The sequence below is a fragment of the Rousettus aegyptiacus genome, unplaced genomic scaffold, assembly GCF_014176215.1.
Source record: "Rousettus aegyptiacus isolate mRouAeg1 unplaced genomic scaffold, mRouAeg1.p scaffold_m13_p_5, whole genome shotgun sequence".
Taxonomy (NCBI): Eukaryota; Metazoa; Chordata; class Mammalia; order Chiroptera; family Pteropodidae; genus Rousettus; species Rousettus aegyptiacus.
In genome coordinates, this window is record NW_023416308.1 from 3,206,539 (window position 1) to 3,221,525 (window position 14,987).

General features: G+C 44.9%; 1 protein-coding gene and 1 long non-coding RNA gene across 2 annotated transcripts; one reads left to right on the top strand and one right to left on the bottom strand.

The window, feature by feature from the left end:
* Positions 1 to 1,144: 1,144 nt before the first annotated feature.
* On the bottom strand, positions 1,145 to 10,006 carry TMED2 (transmembrane p24 trafficking protein 2). The gene is made up of 4 exons (XM_016153731.2): positions 9,726 to 10,006; positions 8,097 to 8,289; positions 5,451 to 5,558; positions 1,145 to 2,655 (listed from the first exon to the last, which is right to left on the bottom strand). The coding sequence occupies exons 1-4, from the start codon at positions 9,903 to 9,905 to the stop codon at positions 2,531 to 2,533; spliced, it is 606 nt and encodes a 201-aa protein (XP_016009217.1). The 5' UTR covers positions 9,906 to 10,006; the 3' UTR covers positions 1,145 to 2,530.
* A 134-nt stretch (positions 10,007 to 10,140) lies between these two features.
* LOC107515205 lies at positions 10,141 to 14,353 on the top strand. The gene is made up of 3 exons (XR_001597965.2): positions 10,141 to 10,379; positions 11,998 to 12,056; positions 13,296 to 14,353. It is a non-coding gene; the product is annotated as an uncharacterized LOC107515205 (long non-coding RNA).
* The last annotated feature ends 634 nt before the right edge of the window (positions 14,354 to 14,987 follow it).

Here is a 14,987-nt window from a genome sequence, read left to right on the forward strand (position 1 = left end):
TCGACGTGGGGATCTAGTGCCTGCTACATGATAAATGTGGGTTTGGGTCTGAGGAAGTTACGCCGGAGTCCTAACCAAGAACACTGTCTTCTCATTCCTCTGTTCACCTGTGATGGCCCACGCGCTTCCATCATTCAGAAAGGTTTCACTGCTCACATTATGTGCGGGGCTCCAGCTATGTGCGCGGCCTGCTTCCTTACATTTATCAGGACTTTTCCAATGTCACCTAAGTGATGTTTTCCATTCCGGGTCGCTACAACCGCTTCCCCACAGCATGTTGTGTGACACGTATTCACTTCACCTCCCCCAATAAAAGATAGATACCGACAATGGAGGATTTTTATTTTCTTAATCTCAGTGGCTACAGCTAGTAGCAGTCAGTATTTTAGGATAAATGGAAATGGTACTCATGCAGACTCCAGTCGACTGGAATGGAATAAAAGCCCGAGGCAACATTTTCATCACATCCTCAAACACCTTTGACAACTGTTTTATAAAATGGGAGATCCACAGACAGCTCCCAAAGCAAAGGCAGAGGAGAAAGAACGCCGCGGCATCTGCACTTGGGGCTTCACTTATTATTATCTGAACTTGGGACCCTTTCCAAGCCTGTTTCCTTATTTCTGAAATGAGGATTATAATAGCACCCAAGGTAACAGTGGTTTTGGGGAATGAGACAGAGCGTAAAAAGCACTTAGCATCGCACCAGGACATCACAGGGCTCTGTAAGTGGCAGTTTCTTTTATTACTAGCAGGCCCTTGGTGTCATGGAGGAGGAGGAATAGTTTCAAAAGGCAGAGAACTAGTTTGTTTCCACCAATCACTCTTCATCTCGAAGCCTTGGGCAAATCACTTAACCCGTCTTAAATTATCAGGTAATTGAGTGAAAATCGCTCAAAACTTTTTCCAAATAAAAAACAAAAACAAAAACTTAATCTTGTAATCACTGACCCATCAAAGAACCCACACAGGAAATCTAAACTTGGGTTGTTTCCTATCGCTGTCCTCAAGTTCAGACAGAGAAAGTCAGTCATTTGTAACAGGCAGAATTACTCAGGAAACGTGGACATGTCTCATTTTGAATATGAATAGAAACAAACAATGTGAATTAATCATTAATATATAAAACACGGAATGCTAAAACTGTTTTTAAAAAGAATTGTTTATTTACTGAACCTGGGGCAGATTAGATACACAACCAATTTTAAATTTACATGTTTTAATTCAATTTTGAAATGTTTTTTCACACACAAAAAAAATAAATTGGCATACAACAGCTGTCCTAAGGTAAAACAGTCACCTTAAACTGTTGCAAGTATTTTCACCCAAGGTTGAAAAATTGTTTATCCTGAACATGAAAACCTGTAACAAATTTAAATTAATTATATAAAACTCGTTACTTGTAGTTTTACCCTTGCAAAGATCCGAAAAAAAAATAATGTACAAGTAACTAATATACATCAGTCACAACATAATCCTGGATCGTCCCCACACCAAAACCAGATGCTCCTTTAATTTTAAACCCATCATCAGAGACCAAGATAAAGTCATTTCGTTTTATACAAAACAAAATTCACATGTGCCAAAAAAGACCCAAGAAAAACAAAAACCAAAACCCTAGTACTGACAGTGATGTTCAGTACCCTAATTATAGAGTGGCCAAATGCCGTCGACCAAAAATAAAATAGTGGCTGTATATCACTGCGATGAAATCGGAGGCTTTAACCTTCTGCCATCAGACATCCAGATTGCTGTCAATTAGGTGAATGCATACCGCTGCGCGCCAAGAGGAGAGAGGGACATGTGCCGGCGTGGAAAGAGAAAGAGCGACCGTGGGCTGAGACCCCCAGAGAATCGGCTTTAACGGAGACTTTTTACACAGTCGGGCAGAAACCAGATATGATTATTAGCTGCTTGTGTCATCAATTTAAGTAAAGGTGAAGTCCTAAGGTTCAAAGTGAAAATTTAGGGGGGGAAATGTTGTTGGGTTAATTCCAATTTTTAAAGCAAAACCAAATACACGAAGTATAAAAGTACCAACCTGGTAGCATACTCCCAAGTCACAGAGCTCTGCCATTAGGTGGACAGAAAATGTCACGATTCAGACTGTTGTTTCTCATAAGGATTCAACAAAATGAATCTTTAATGACTAGAACTGCAGGGTAAGGGGTCCAAAGAATGCAGTCATTTTAGTAATGTACTATCCTGAACAATTGGCATTTTATTACAGTAACAAAAGATATCATAAGGAGTATTTGCCTATGTTTCACTTACAGTGTCTGAGCTCTGGAAGGACCTGTATAATGGAGGCAGAATGCGAATAAGAAATTGTGCCGATCAAATGTCATATTTTCATTGTAACTTTCCTAATCAGGTGTTTTTTCCTCAATATCTATTAATCACAAAGAAACATAAGCTGTGAATGTACAATTCGGAAAATAAAAACATACAAACTCATGACATTATTATGACCAAGATGTTTGTCGGTAAACAGTGAATTATGAGTTTCGGATCATCAGGAAAAGGCTTTTTAAACAACCCTCCGGACTTCAAAAAATCTCTTCAGGTAGTAGATCTGTCCCAATGTCATGGCAACTAGAACAAGAGCTTCAAAGAAGGACCAAAGGACCACTCTGCTGTTTGTGTTGTCATTGACTGTTGAGGACAAACAAAAAAAATTTAACAACCAAAAAGAACAAAAAACAAAAAACAAAAAACCCACAAAGGCATCATAAACTATCCCCTAGCCTTACTCTGTATGAAAGCAATACTTAAACACTATTTATCGTAGTCTAAATATTTCTGTCCCCAACATACTTAGATGCAGAGAATTCTATATTTAAATGAATTTGGAGTATAGTCAAGCAAACTCTGCTTATGAATGTGGAATACAGAGGAAAAGTGAATTGCCCAAGGTCACACCTGTAGGGTTAAAACCCAATCCAACATTCTCCCTCAGGTTGAAATGTCCTACATTATAATTCTTTTTGCCAAATTAGAAAACAGACTTTAAAAAACTAAGAGATTAGTTCCCCGAAAAGCACTCCAAAGTCAAAATGTGGCAAAGTGTCTTTTTCTTTAAACAGTTACCTGACAAATATTTACTGATCACCTACTATGTACTTAGCCTTTGTTTTAGGTGGGGGGAGTTTTCTCAGTTTCGAGGACTAGAAATGGCAGTTATACCAAGTAAACTTGAGTAAGTCTCATGATTTATCCCACTCTTAAACTAAGCATCGGATCCTTAAAGTAACAGCTATAACTACATGAATTTATTCTGATCAACTTATATCACTTTCTTTCAAGTTTCTGATCCAATTCTATCGACTTAACATTTTTAAATTACTGATTTTTCTGCAAATAGCCAATATGCGAAATAATTATAATTAGCAATACAGTAACATAGTAATCAGCTAAACAGGTGCCATATTTTACATACAAAAAGTTTGTATACAATTTGTAAAAAGATTAACTAGAATTGTAACAGCTATTGGACTGATAATCACTCAAAAAGAAATGAAAAGAAAGCAACGTTGTTTCCAAAAGGATCCCTTCCCAGAGTAAAAATAGGCAGGTGCCCAAGGACCTTGACTAGAACCCTAAAAACCAACACTTAAACTATAGTGCTAATTCCCTGGCCTGACATTTACTTCTACTGAAAACTTTGTAACCAATTTCTAGCATAATCGCCAATGACCCACATTTTAAGATTGTGTCTGAAAGGGAATGGCTGAGTAAATACTTCAAATTGAGTAACCATGTCAAAAGAAGTATTTCTATCTCCCTTCACTTATAGAAAAATGTATCTTTAAGCTTAAACTTCATTTAAGATTAAATGAAGCGTACTAGCACAGGAAGCAGCCACCCGGAAGAGCATGTGCCTATCAGACACTGTCGTTACGCCACGCACTTATCAGCCTGACCTGTAGGCAACACAGCGTTATTATCACACTGCAGTAAAAGGAAGTCTTATGTTCATCTCTGTCTTAGGGTGCTGTAGGCGGATGTACAAAACAAACGGCATTGAGGAACTATTTCACTTGCAAAATTAAACTAAATGCCTAAAATTCAACTTGTTTGTGAACGTCTCTCTGGTCAAATTAACAGAGAAAGCATAAGGCTGGCCACTCAGAGACCGGAAGACGGGTACTTTCTCTGGCTGCTATGTTCCCCAAGAACCTCTTATACCTATAAAGCCACCTGGCCTGCAAAACAGTGAAAATCTTGGCCTTCACACTGTTCAGTGCCCTTCTCATCCCAGAATGGGCTGGCCCTCACCTGAGAGAAGGTAGCCCACAGACAGGTCCCTGCCAGGTGAGGGAGAGAAGGTAAAGATCCCGGAGTGGTGGCAAGGAGGAGGACTCATGGTGTAAGAGGCACGAGTGTGTGTACACGCGTTGGTCCACCTCATGCCCCACTCCACCCCAAAAAAGCGAGAATGGGGCACTTCTCTAATCTGCCATATTCAGTCGTTCTCCCATGGAGAGGGGAAGTCCATGCTCCAGGTCCTGCAGGTTCCCTTCCCCCAGCGGTAAGTACAGATGTAAGGGGGCAGGAAGAACAGAATCCACACCTTGAAGAAATTTACCTATGCTGACCTCTCAGGGTCACGCTTCCTTCCCCTCCCTACTCCGCCCCAGCACAAAGATGCCTGGCCCAGGTCACTCTGTGGTCACGGACAAGAGCCTGCTCCCGGTGAGGTCTCTCTCTCAGAACTACCTGGGGGATGGAAGACACTGAACCACAGGTGTGGACCTGGATCTAAAATATGATATCTTGTCTGTGGGTCAACATATGCTACCTCTTAATTTTAGATGCAAAAGCAGAATGCTTAAGGCTGTACCATGGGCTAAACAGGCTTTTGCAATCGAACATGGCCTTCCAATCATCACTGTTTCCACAAACACGTTCTCAGTTTCTAGTTTACGAATTTGGAAATCCAAACTGGTCTTCACTTGGTGACTGCCCTTGTTTGTATTTCTGTGCTATTTTAACTAAACTAAACATTCCGTTTTAGAAAAAAAAAAAAAAAAAAAAGCTAAATCTTAGCATATACTATTAATCAAACTGACACAAAAAGTTTTAGGCATGTGATTAAAAACCAATGCAATAGCCATTTTACAGTGTTTTTCCTTTCTGCTTTAAGAAAATAATTTCCTTCATTCCATAGCTGACCATATGTTTTAAAAACTCTTAGTACTGTGCTGAACCTTAATACCGTTTAGTGGTTTAGAAAGAACGTCCCAATGATAAACTAGTGTAGTACAAAGCTCTACGAACATGTATAAAATACCCTTGCATGAGTGCTTTTTTTAAGTTAATGATTTAGTCTGATTGTGTCTGCAAAACTTCTCAACGAGGAAACTCGAAGCGAGCGGTTGGGTGAGACCCCGCGGCACTGGGTGGCCGCCACGGACGGCGCTGCGCAGGCCGCCCGCTCGCCCACTTACTTGCTCTGTGTATTCTCTCTCGGACTTCCATGTATTCCTGCTCGTGCTTCACTGCCGTCATCGCCACTGCTAACTCGTTTATCATTTCTTCTAGCTTGTTCTGGTGAGCTACGGAAGGATTTGCAAACAAATTAGCACATATTTGGGAATCTCTTTTTGAAAAGTACTCATAAAACAATAAAAACATTGCTTAGAGAAGGCATGTAAAGGAGTAACTTTTTAGAAATGGGTCAGGCATCATTTTGGACTACTGATGACAATTTAATTCTCAAAAGCATTTTTTTAAGTCCATTCTCAATACAGAAATCTCTTTTGGGGTAGAGAACACACTATATAATTTTTACTGACTAAAGGAAAACAATTAACCCTAAGAATTCCTAATGAACTGCAGCTGAGTGAGGTTCACTATACTGTCCGCCAACCAGAAAAGGGGGAAAAACTGGGGGAAGGAAAAAACAGAGCACAAAATACCGAAAAAACAAAATCCTTAATAATACCCTAACAATAATTCATAAATAACATTTAAACTAAAATCAAAATCTACTCTTAATCATGTAACTCTAATGTTAATTGAGGAGCAGTATCAAAAAGACCTTTAATCTCTATGACGCTAAGCAGAGAAAAACATGAAGACATTCTTAGGAAAATTCAACTCAAACACTCTTCTATGCGCGTCAAAGCAATGACTTCACTACAGCGGGGACCAGCAGGCATTGAAAGCACGGACAAGCTCTCGGCTGCGCCAGGTCTAACACCAGGTGTTCTCCTCGGCCAAACATGAATGCAAGATGAGCTAGCAGTTCTGAAGAATCAGCGTATGCTCCTAGGTGGTGCTATGTGATGACGATGAAGAAACAGGTAGGGAAAAAACACAAGGGAAGATTCCCACAGGAGGAGTCTCTTTATCTCTGCCCAAGACTGGGCCTCATCTAGGATTCCAAATAATCCTAAATTTCTCGAGAGAAGCCAAGGGCCTGGAATCCCAAACCCTCCCTCACCGGCTTCATTTTGGAGGAACCATGCACTATGTGGAAACTTTAGATCGCATTTTCCGGGGGCGGCACTGCTAACATTTGGACCAGGTAATCCTGTGTCGTGGGGAGCTAGCTATCTAATGCGCTACAGGATCACCCGCCAAGCCATGAGAGTCCAAAAGGTCTCCTGACATTGCCAAATGTCCGCTGGGGAGGCAAAAATCATCCTGATGAGAACCACTGCTTTAGAGGAAGGCCTGACTTGACAGTTGCCATTCACTGACATTAACAAGCAAAAGCAAGAATTTTAGATTGTGTTAAAGGATTACGTAAGAATGATTCAATATTCACATTCATCACCCAACATTTTGAACTTCTTACGAAGGACTAATTTCCAGAAAATGAACAAACACACAAGGTCCTTCAAAACTCCCACTTCTCCTTGAAAATTAGCCAAGTCCTACACTGTAAATGACCCTGAAAAGAAAGCACCGGAATACTAAGTAGTATGATTCTCCAAATTCTATAGATTCTATAACCTAACACATCATCTTTATAATTTCAGTATTCCACTAATTGCTCAAGATCTAAGACATGTTAATGTTAACACTATGAAATGTGTTTAACTGCCACTTTCCCTAAATCCTACTGTGAACTGTGATAGCCCTTCACAAACACGCACACACAACGCATCCAAATGTGCTGGCTCCTGGTAGGTAATTTATCCAGAAGAATCAATTCAGGGTTCAGTGCTGGTGAGATGAGGAATAAAAATTAATCTAACTGTAACATATGACTGAAAGAATTTTTGTCACCATATCTAAACATTTCATACCCAAACAAGTTTCAGGTTAGAAAACTTAAATAATGGTTAAAATAAACCTACAAAATACTTCCTACGAAGTCAACAGCACCGTTTGCTATTAGCTATGTCTAATTAAGACTTTTATCTTTCCAGTAATGGTTAAATCTTTCTACCCTTCAACATCCACTTAAGAGGTACTATCAAAATGTCAAGGGCTGTGTTCCCAGTGCTATTAATTTAAAATGACCTAACCTGTACCTCCCATCGACTAAAGAAAAACCACCCAAAAACAATCACTCTAAAACTCGAATTAGTTGTAGGACTGTTTTTTAAAGTTAAGATATAAAACACTCTCATGCTAACAAACAGATTAGAAAGGAAAGCAGAAATTAGGTAACAGCGAACAAAAATATGCAAAAAGATGCTATCAAAAATCAATCCACATACCATCCCAGGTATCTCCACCACCTGAAGGAAAGTTTAAGATTTAAACACACACACAAAATAAAAAGTTTAGCTTAACTAGTCATGTATACAAATGAGCAATAAAGATACATATACCAAGACTTGCAAATTAACAGAACAAATAACCTAAGACGCATGTAATCTACATGCTCACAAGAGCACAAAGTGCCTAAGCTGTCAGAAGGGATAATTATAAAGAAATATAAACATGAACTTCCAGAAACTTGTTAATTAGGCGATCTGGATAAAAAGCACATTTCACAAGAAGTTTTTAATTTTAAAGACAGTGAGTGAACCCAGAATAAGAAATCAAAATAAATACTGCATTCAGATGATTAAAAATGTACAGAATTAATATTAACTCTTAGAAAGTGATATAAACCTTCCGAATGTTCATCTCACCTTCTGTCTCCATGTCCTGTCCTTTTGGGGCTTCCCCAATGTCAATGGTGAACATCACTATCTTTGGAGTCATGGTGGACATTCTATTGCTAAAACAAAACTTATATGTTCCATCCATGTGAGCAGCAAATGTGTATTTCCCACTGGACTCTCGGTCTCCTTTATAAATTCCTTTATTATCAGGCCCTGTAATCTGGAGGGAGAAGAGAAATGCATGAGATATCACAAAAGATTTAAAATGCTAAACTTTGTAAGTGATGTTCATTGGCAGCAGGACATTCGCTAAGAAAATGTAATTTTCACTGAGCTCCACATCAGTTAGTGACAGAAACCTCTTTGGGCTCCCACTGGCTATGAAACGAGGCTCTCTATCTTTCAACTAACTGTCTTATTTGTTCAACTAATATGTAAACTCAGACACAAAACCTGCACCTTACATACACAGTCTCCAAGTAGCCTAACACCTCCCACAAACATGTAGCCCTTTGACATTAGTGAGAAATCGCTTTAAAATTAAAAATTTTGAGCAAGGTGCCTTTCTAGGTTTTCCTGATTACTGACAACCAGTGAAGGAATTCGCTTTATCTGAGATGCCTGAAGCTTAAGGAAAAGGACTGGACTGGAAATCAGACCCATGTTCTTGGCCCCATCTGCTACATAGCAGCTGTTGGGCCTTGCTCTAGTCGCTTCCGCTTTAAAGCCCCTCCACCTGTAAAACATGGGCAATGGCAAAGTTGATCAGTAAGGCCTTAGTTAATTTTACTAGCCACTCCTTCCATTATCCCCTTATTTCTGGTCCTCACTTGTACTGCGTAATTTGTGCCCAAGTCTGCTAATGTTCACTATCAAGTGGAAAATCCCTAAACCCAATAAATCATGCTAACAGATGAACTTAAATATTAATTACATACAGTTTCCAAAAAGAAAAATGAGATGAATCATTGCTTTGGTTAAAAAAAAGAAAAAGAAAAGAGATACAGGACGAAATTTAGAGACTGCTGGTTTCTTAAAAATTTCCGTTTTCTCCAGATATTTTACTGCATTCATTACTCCTCAAGTGCATGAGCCGACTCCACCTCTCTCCCTAGTCACAGATGGCTAAACGACGTATCCGGAGGTTTGTGGGAAAACAGGTACAACACTCAGGTCGTTTCTATGATAAGCAAAGAAAAACAAACGCGAACGTCCGTCTGCCTAGCATCACTCGGTAACTTCTGATTTACTTCTCCAAAAGTTTTCATGCCACGTCCCGACATCGATCCGTAACGTGGAGGCACGCAGCTGCCCGGAGTCCCGCCACCAGCCGGCCGCGACAGAGAAGCGCCTTCCGGGCCCGGAGCTGACACGCGGCGCCCGGGCGACAAAGCTCGGCGAACGGTTCCGAGGGGAACCCGCCGTGCAAGCTGCCGACCCAAAGCCACGAAGCAACCGAGGGGGGCCCGGGGCCCGGAGCCCGGCGGGACGCGGGGACGAGGGCCGTTGGCGGGTCGCGGCGGCGGGGGCCGGGCGGCGGCCTGCGCCCCTGCCAGGACCCGGACAGCGGCCTCCACGCCCCGCGCCCGCCGCGGGCCCCGCCAACCCCCCGGCGGCCGCGAGAGCCCGCGTCGGCCGCGGGCGGCGCGCCCGCACCTCCACGTCGATGTCCAAGAAGCCGCCCTCGGCCACCTCGAAGATGAGGCCCATCTTGGTGCCCGAGGTGACCCGCTCGAAGAAGCACTCCTCGGCGTGCGCGTCGATGCTCACGAAGTAGCCTGAGGCCGTGGCCACGAGGGCGGCCAGGAGCACCAGCAGCTCGGCGAGCGTCACCATGGTGGGGCAGGGGCCGAGGCCAGGACAGGGACTGCGGCCTCCGTCGCCGCCGTCGCCGCCACCGCTGCCAGCCCAGCCGCCGCCGCCTCAGCTCCGCCCGTTCCGGCTGCGCCACCCGCGGGGGCTGATGCGGGCGGCCCGGATTGGCGGGCGCCGCCAGCTGCCACGTAACGGACGCACGGGGGCCGCCGAGGGTCACGGCGGCTGCGCGCCCGGGGCCCGGACGGTGGCCCCGAAGGGCCAGAAAGCGCCGTCCGCGCCTCCGTTCCCCGCTCCGCGGCGCCGAAAGCGACGCTACCGAGAAAGACACCCCGACCGGCCGCGGTAACCGCTTAGGATCGTTCAGAAAGATGGCGAAAGATTTGGAGGGAACAGCAGCGGAAGCCGTAGGAGACGGGGGCCGGGGCCAAGAGCTTTGGGGTCCCCTGTTGACCTGTCACCCCCCGAAAACCAAAGGGGGACAGATGGAGGCGGGTACGTACCGACTGAGAGGGGACACGAGGCTTTATATCTTCACCCGAATGAAGGGTGCATGAGTGTTTACATATATTTTTTTAATCAAGATGAATAAAGATTGATGCTCCTAATTTTACTGTAAAAAGAAAAGTTTTCACCTTGTCCAAATCCTCCCAAATCAGAATCCTCTCAGTTCCCCAAACCCTGCTGCCACACGGCACCCCTAGATCTTACCGGCTGCCGGGACGATTTCCCCCGCGCCCTGCCCTTTGCCTTGCCGTTTGACATAGTCCTACCCATCTCTGAAAAGCCAACTCAGAGGTTGCCTGTCGCCTCTCTGAAATGCGCCTTAACATCTTTGTGCCAAATACTAGCCCTGTCCTCTGTGCCTACAATGGAGATTTATGCCTACTGAGTTACAGTTATTTACCAGTCTGTCACTCACGACCATACTCTCCGGCCATGCTACACGGCCACAAAAGACCTCATGACTTGTTAGTTGAGTTCATTGAACTGGCCAAGAGATGAGGAAACCTAGGTTGTCACTCCAGTTTTGCACATAGCTGTGTGATCTTAATTATGTTATATCTCCTCTTTCCTTTTCTGTAAAGATAGGGGCAAACAGTGTGATTTGTTTATCTGGTAAAGTCATAAGGATCAGATCACAGCCATGTGTGGAGACTTATGCCTGCAAGTTTGAGATATTGTCTCTTAAGGACATCAGGCAATAGGGGGCAGTAGTGACCCAATGTCCAGCTTTTTACTTCAGGTGTCAAGAAACAGGTACAGCCACAGTGATGGAAGTTTCCTGCCTCTGACAATGTGTTATGGACCCCAAGAGTTCTAGCAATGGTCTCCTGATTCCCCACCTTCCACACTGTGACAATGTCTCTGCTTCTCCTGGCAGGTCAGTTCTGTAGGGTTATTCTGGGAGCCATCACCGGAGGGAGGTTCAGCCCAGACCCTGCTCCTCCAGACTCACCAACTCATTTATACGCTTCTATTTCCCTGTATTAAATCTCTTTCTGCTTAAAAGACCTACAAAGGTTTCCTATTAAACTGATGGACGAGGGTTTTTACCTTCCCAAGCAACCCAACAATGTAGAAAAGTGCCAAGAACAATTCTGTTTTTATCTAGAAATTAAACATGTTAATTTTTATTTTTTAACTAATTAAATAGTATTCTAACTCCACATATCAGGGATTTAAAGTGTGGACAATTAATTCATTGTATATCGTGAGGGTTTTATTTTATAATTCAAGGGACCTGAATTCAAATGCCTTCAGGAATCAGGCACTTTGAGAGATGTGTGAATGAGAGACGGCACCAGCTTAAGGCAATAGGGAGTAGGGAGGACTGCGGCAAACTGTCCCGTAGATGCGCCACCTAAATACATTCAACTCAATTTATGAAAACAGTGGTGACCAAATCAAAGATGCGACCAGAAATCATCTGTAAATTTATGTTATAAAAGCCAATGTACTACCTAATAATTGGGAAAGAGACAAAGTAACTCTAATCGCAGTACCATAAAATAATCACTATTAGTTCTTGGTATTGTTCTTTCCTTGTACAGGTTTTTCTTTTTAACATCATTGTCATAATTACTCATCAGCTGTCTCAACATTATTTCAGAGTGAAGACAAATTAATTCAAAGCAGCACAGGCTCTCAAGGCTTGCCAGGTCACCCAAAGTAAGTGCGCACTTTCATGTCCTCAGCACAGATTGGCATGAGCTCGTGTGTCATGGCGTGCATGAATACTTCCAACACAAACAGTTGGCGCATAGTGGGTACTCAATAAATATTTGTCGAATGATGAATGACGCTCTCGACTGAGGTCTGGCCAGGTGGCGATTGGTGGTCAGCGAGGTGCAACAAAAGTGGACCCTCTCTCCCTCCCTTCCCCCCCCTCCTCCTTTCCCTTCCATCCTTCCTTCTTGAGATATAATTCACATACTATAAACCGCACCCTTTAAAACTATTCAGTGGTTTTAAGCATATTCATAAAGTTGCTCAACCATCCCCACTATCTAATTCCAAAACATTTCATCATCCCAAGAAGAAGCCTTGTATCAGTGAGCATGCATTCCCCGTTCCCCCTGCCTCTGGCAACTATCCGTCTACTTTCTGTCTTTATGGATTTAAAATAGAATCCTACAATATGTGGCCTTATGTGACCAGCTTCTCTCACTTAGCACAATGTTTTCAAGGTTCATCCACGTTGTAGCCTGTTTCAGTATTTCATTGCTTTTAGTGGCTGAATAATATTCCATTGTATGGACGTACCACCTTTTGATTATTCACCCATTGATGGACGTTTGGGTTGTTTCTGCTTTTTGGCTATAGTGCTGTTCTCAGAGGTTGACAATTTCGAAGGGAATAACAAAGGCCGTTCCCCAGAAAGGCTCCCCAGCTTCCTGCGATCTGGGTGTTAGCCCTCCCCTTCCCTTCTGGTCCCACAGAAGTCTTTTTCTAAATTAGGGAAGATTAAAGGAGACTAGGGAATTTTTTTCTTCCATTTGTTTTTTGTTTGTTTGTTTGTTTTTCATTTTTCAGTTTGAAAGTGTCACCTTATTGAGAACAACATTAAAATAGAAAAATAATCAAAATTCAAAACAGATTTAACCACAGTATCACCACATTACCAGCTCAGCCATCCTAGTCCTTTGCCCGTTCGAGGGACCCATCCCCGCCCTCTTCCGCTCCCCTCTGCATCGCAGGCTCCCTGGCTCTCTGCTTCCAGGAGGTTCAGCCAGTTGCAGGTACGAACAGGGGACCAGAAGTTAGAAGGAGGAGGAAGCCAGGGCGTTCGTCCCGGTCTCCGCTTTAGGAAGCACCTCCTCTAGGGACTGCATGTTCAGGGCTCCAGCTCCGAGGTACCAGCAAATATCACCATAATTCTTTTTTTTTTTTTTTTTTTTAATCTTAAAGAGTATTGGGTCAGCTACAGAGCCTGGAGGTGACAGAAAATTAGGCACAGCTCGATCCGGTTGTTCCCATATCGTGGCCCTGCTTCCTCCCTCCCGCCTGCTTACTCAGCCTGGCTCTCTCCAGACAGTGGCGAGGTGGCCATCAGCAGCCCCGGGCTTCCAGCCGATTTTCTCAACAACCCGCTAGGAAAAAGCAGCCAACCAAAATAACAACCTTTTCCAAGAGGCCAGGCGAAGTCCCATGGACTCGCATCGGACTGAATGAGATCAGCACCCACCCCTGAGCCAAACACCAGGCCCTGGGCCTCCCCGGGAACCAGGCAGCTGGGGACAGGTGGTTCCCCTGGGGAAGATCAGAACAACGGGATGGATCTTAGCAGGCAGAACAGTAGATGTCCCTTCTCCTCACTGGACTGCAGGGGCTTCCGGCCTCACGCAGCTCTGCAGTCCCAGAGCCCCACCTGGCACACGCAGGTACTCGGTGGCTGGCGCTTCCTGGCTGGGCGAACCCTTCCCCTCTTCCTTCCCACCCCCTCTTCTGGAGCCCGGTTCATCTCCCCAGAACAAGGAGCTCCGTGAGGACGTAAAGCTTCCTCCGAGGTGGTCCGAGCTTCAGATACTGCTGTTACCACGGGCAGAACGGCGGGGAGGGCGGAAACGACCCGGAGTCCGACACGGGTGGGTGACCAGATAAGCGAAACGTGGTCCATTCACACGGCGGGGTCCGACTCGGCCGTGAGAAAGGAATAAGCGCCGACACGCCACAGCGTGGACGAACCTCGAAGACACGATGCTGAGTGCAAGAAAATGGCCACGCGTCGTCCGTTTCCATTGACGTAGAGTAGCTCGGTGGTCGCCTCCACCCCTGGCGGGGAGCAGGGGCGCGGCGGGGAGGGACCTCATTGGGTTTCTGTTGAGAGTGCGTATCGCGTTCTGTGACTAGGTGGTCGTGACGGTTCCGTGTATCTGTGAATATGCCGAAAGCCACCGATTGTACCCTTTAAACGCATACAATCTGTAGCACGTGAACTATAACTCAATAAAGCCGTTTAAAAGAAACCGACGGGGAAGAGTTTTCGATTGTCCGAGCTACAGTCCAGGAACGGCCAGCCGAGCAGAGCCGGAGTGAGGCGGCAGAAAGGGCAGCCGGAGAGGCTGCGTCTTGGGTTCACTCATGCGCCAGAGCCGGTCGGGGTCGGGTTTGCTTTTGCCTGGGCCGTACTTCCACCATGAATACCAAGCGATGTCACGTCTTCGAGAAAGAGCAGAGCGGTGCCCGACATCTGTCCGCTGGCCTGGCTCTGTCACCTGCCTCTGGCATCTCCCCGTCCAAATAACGATTTCACAGAACATCAGCACCAGGCAAGGCCGCCCTGTGGCCGTGGCGGAACACGATGAAACACAAACATGGTCCAGGACACAAAATACCAAACGCCTCCCTGTCTGGACTAAGGCGAGTGACGGCCGACTGGCGACAGCTCTGGCCTCGCTCCATCCCGTCCTCTGTGCAGAGCGCATCTCAGACCCCAGGCCCCAGAATTATCCCTGCTTCCTACAGCACCCACTCTAGAGCACACCCCCAGATCCTTAAACCCTCCCCAGACTCGCCCGACCACGGCCCAGACCCTGCGATCGCTCCTCTCCGACGCCGAGACGCCACATGCATCCCCACAGTACGTGTTCCCCTGGCTGC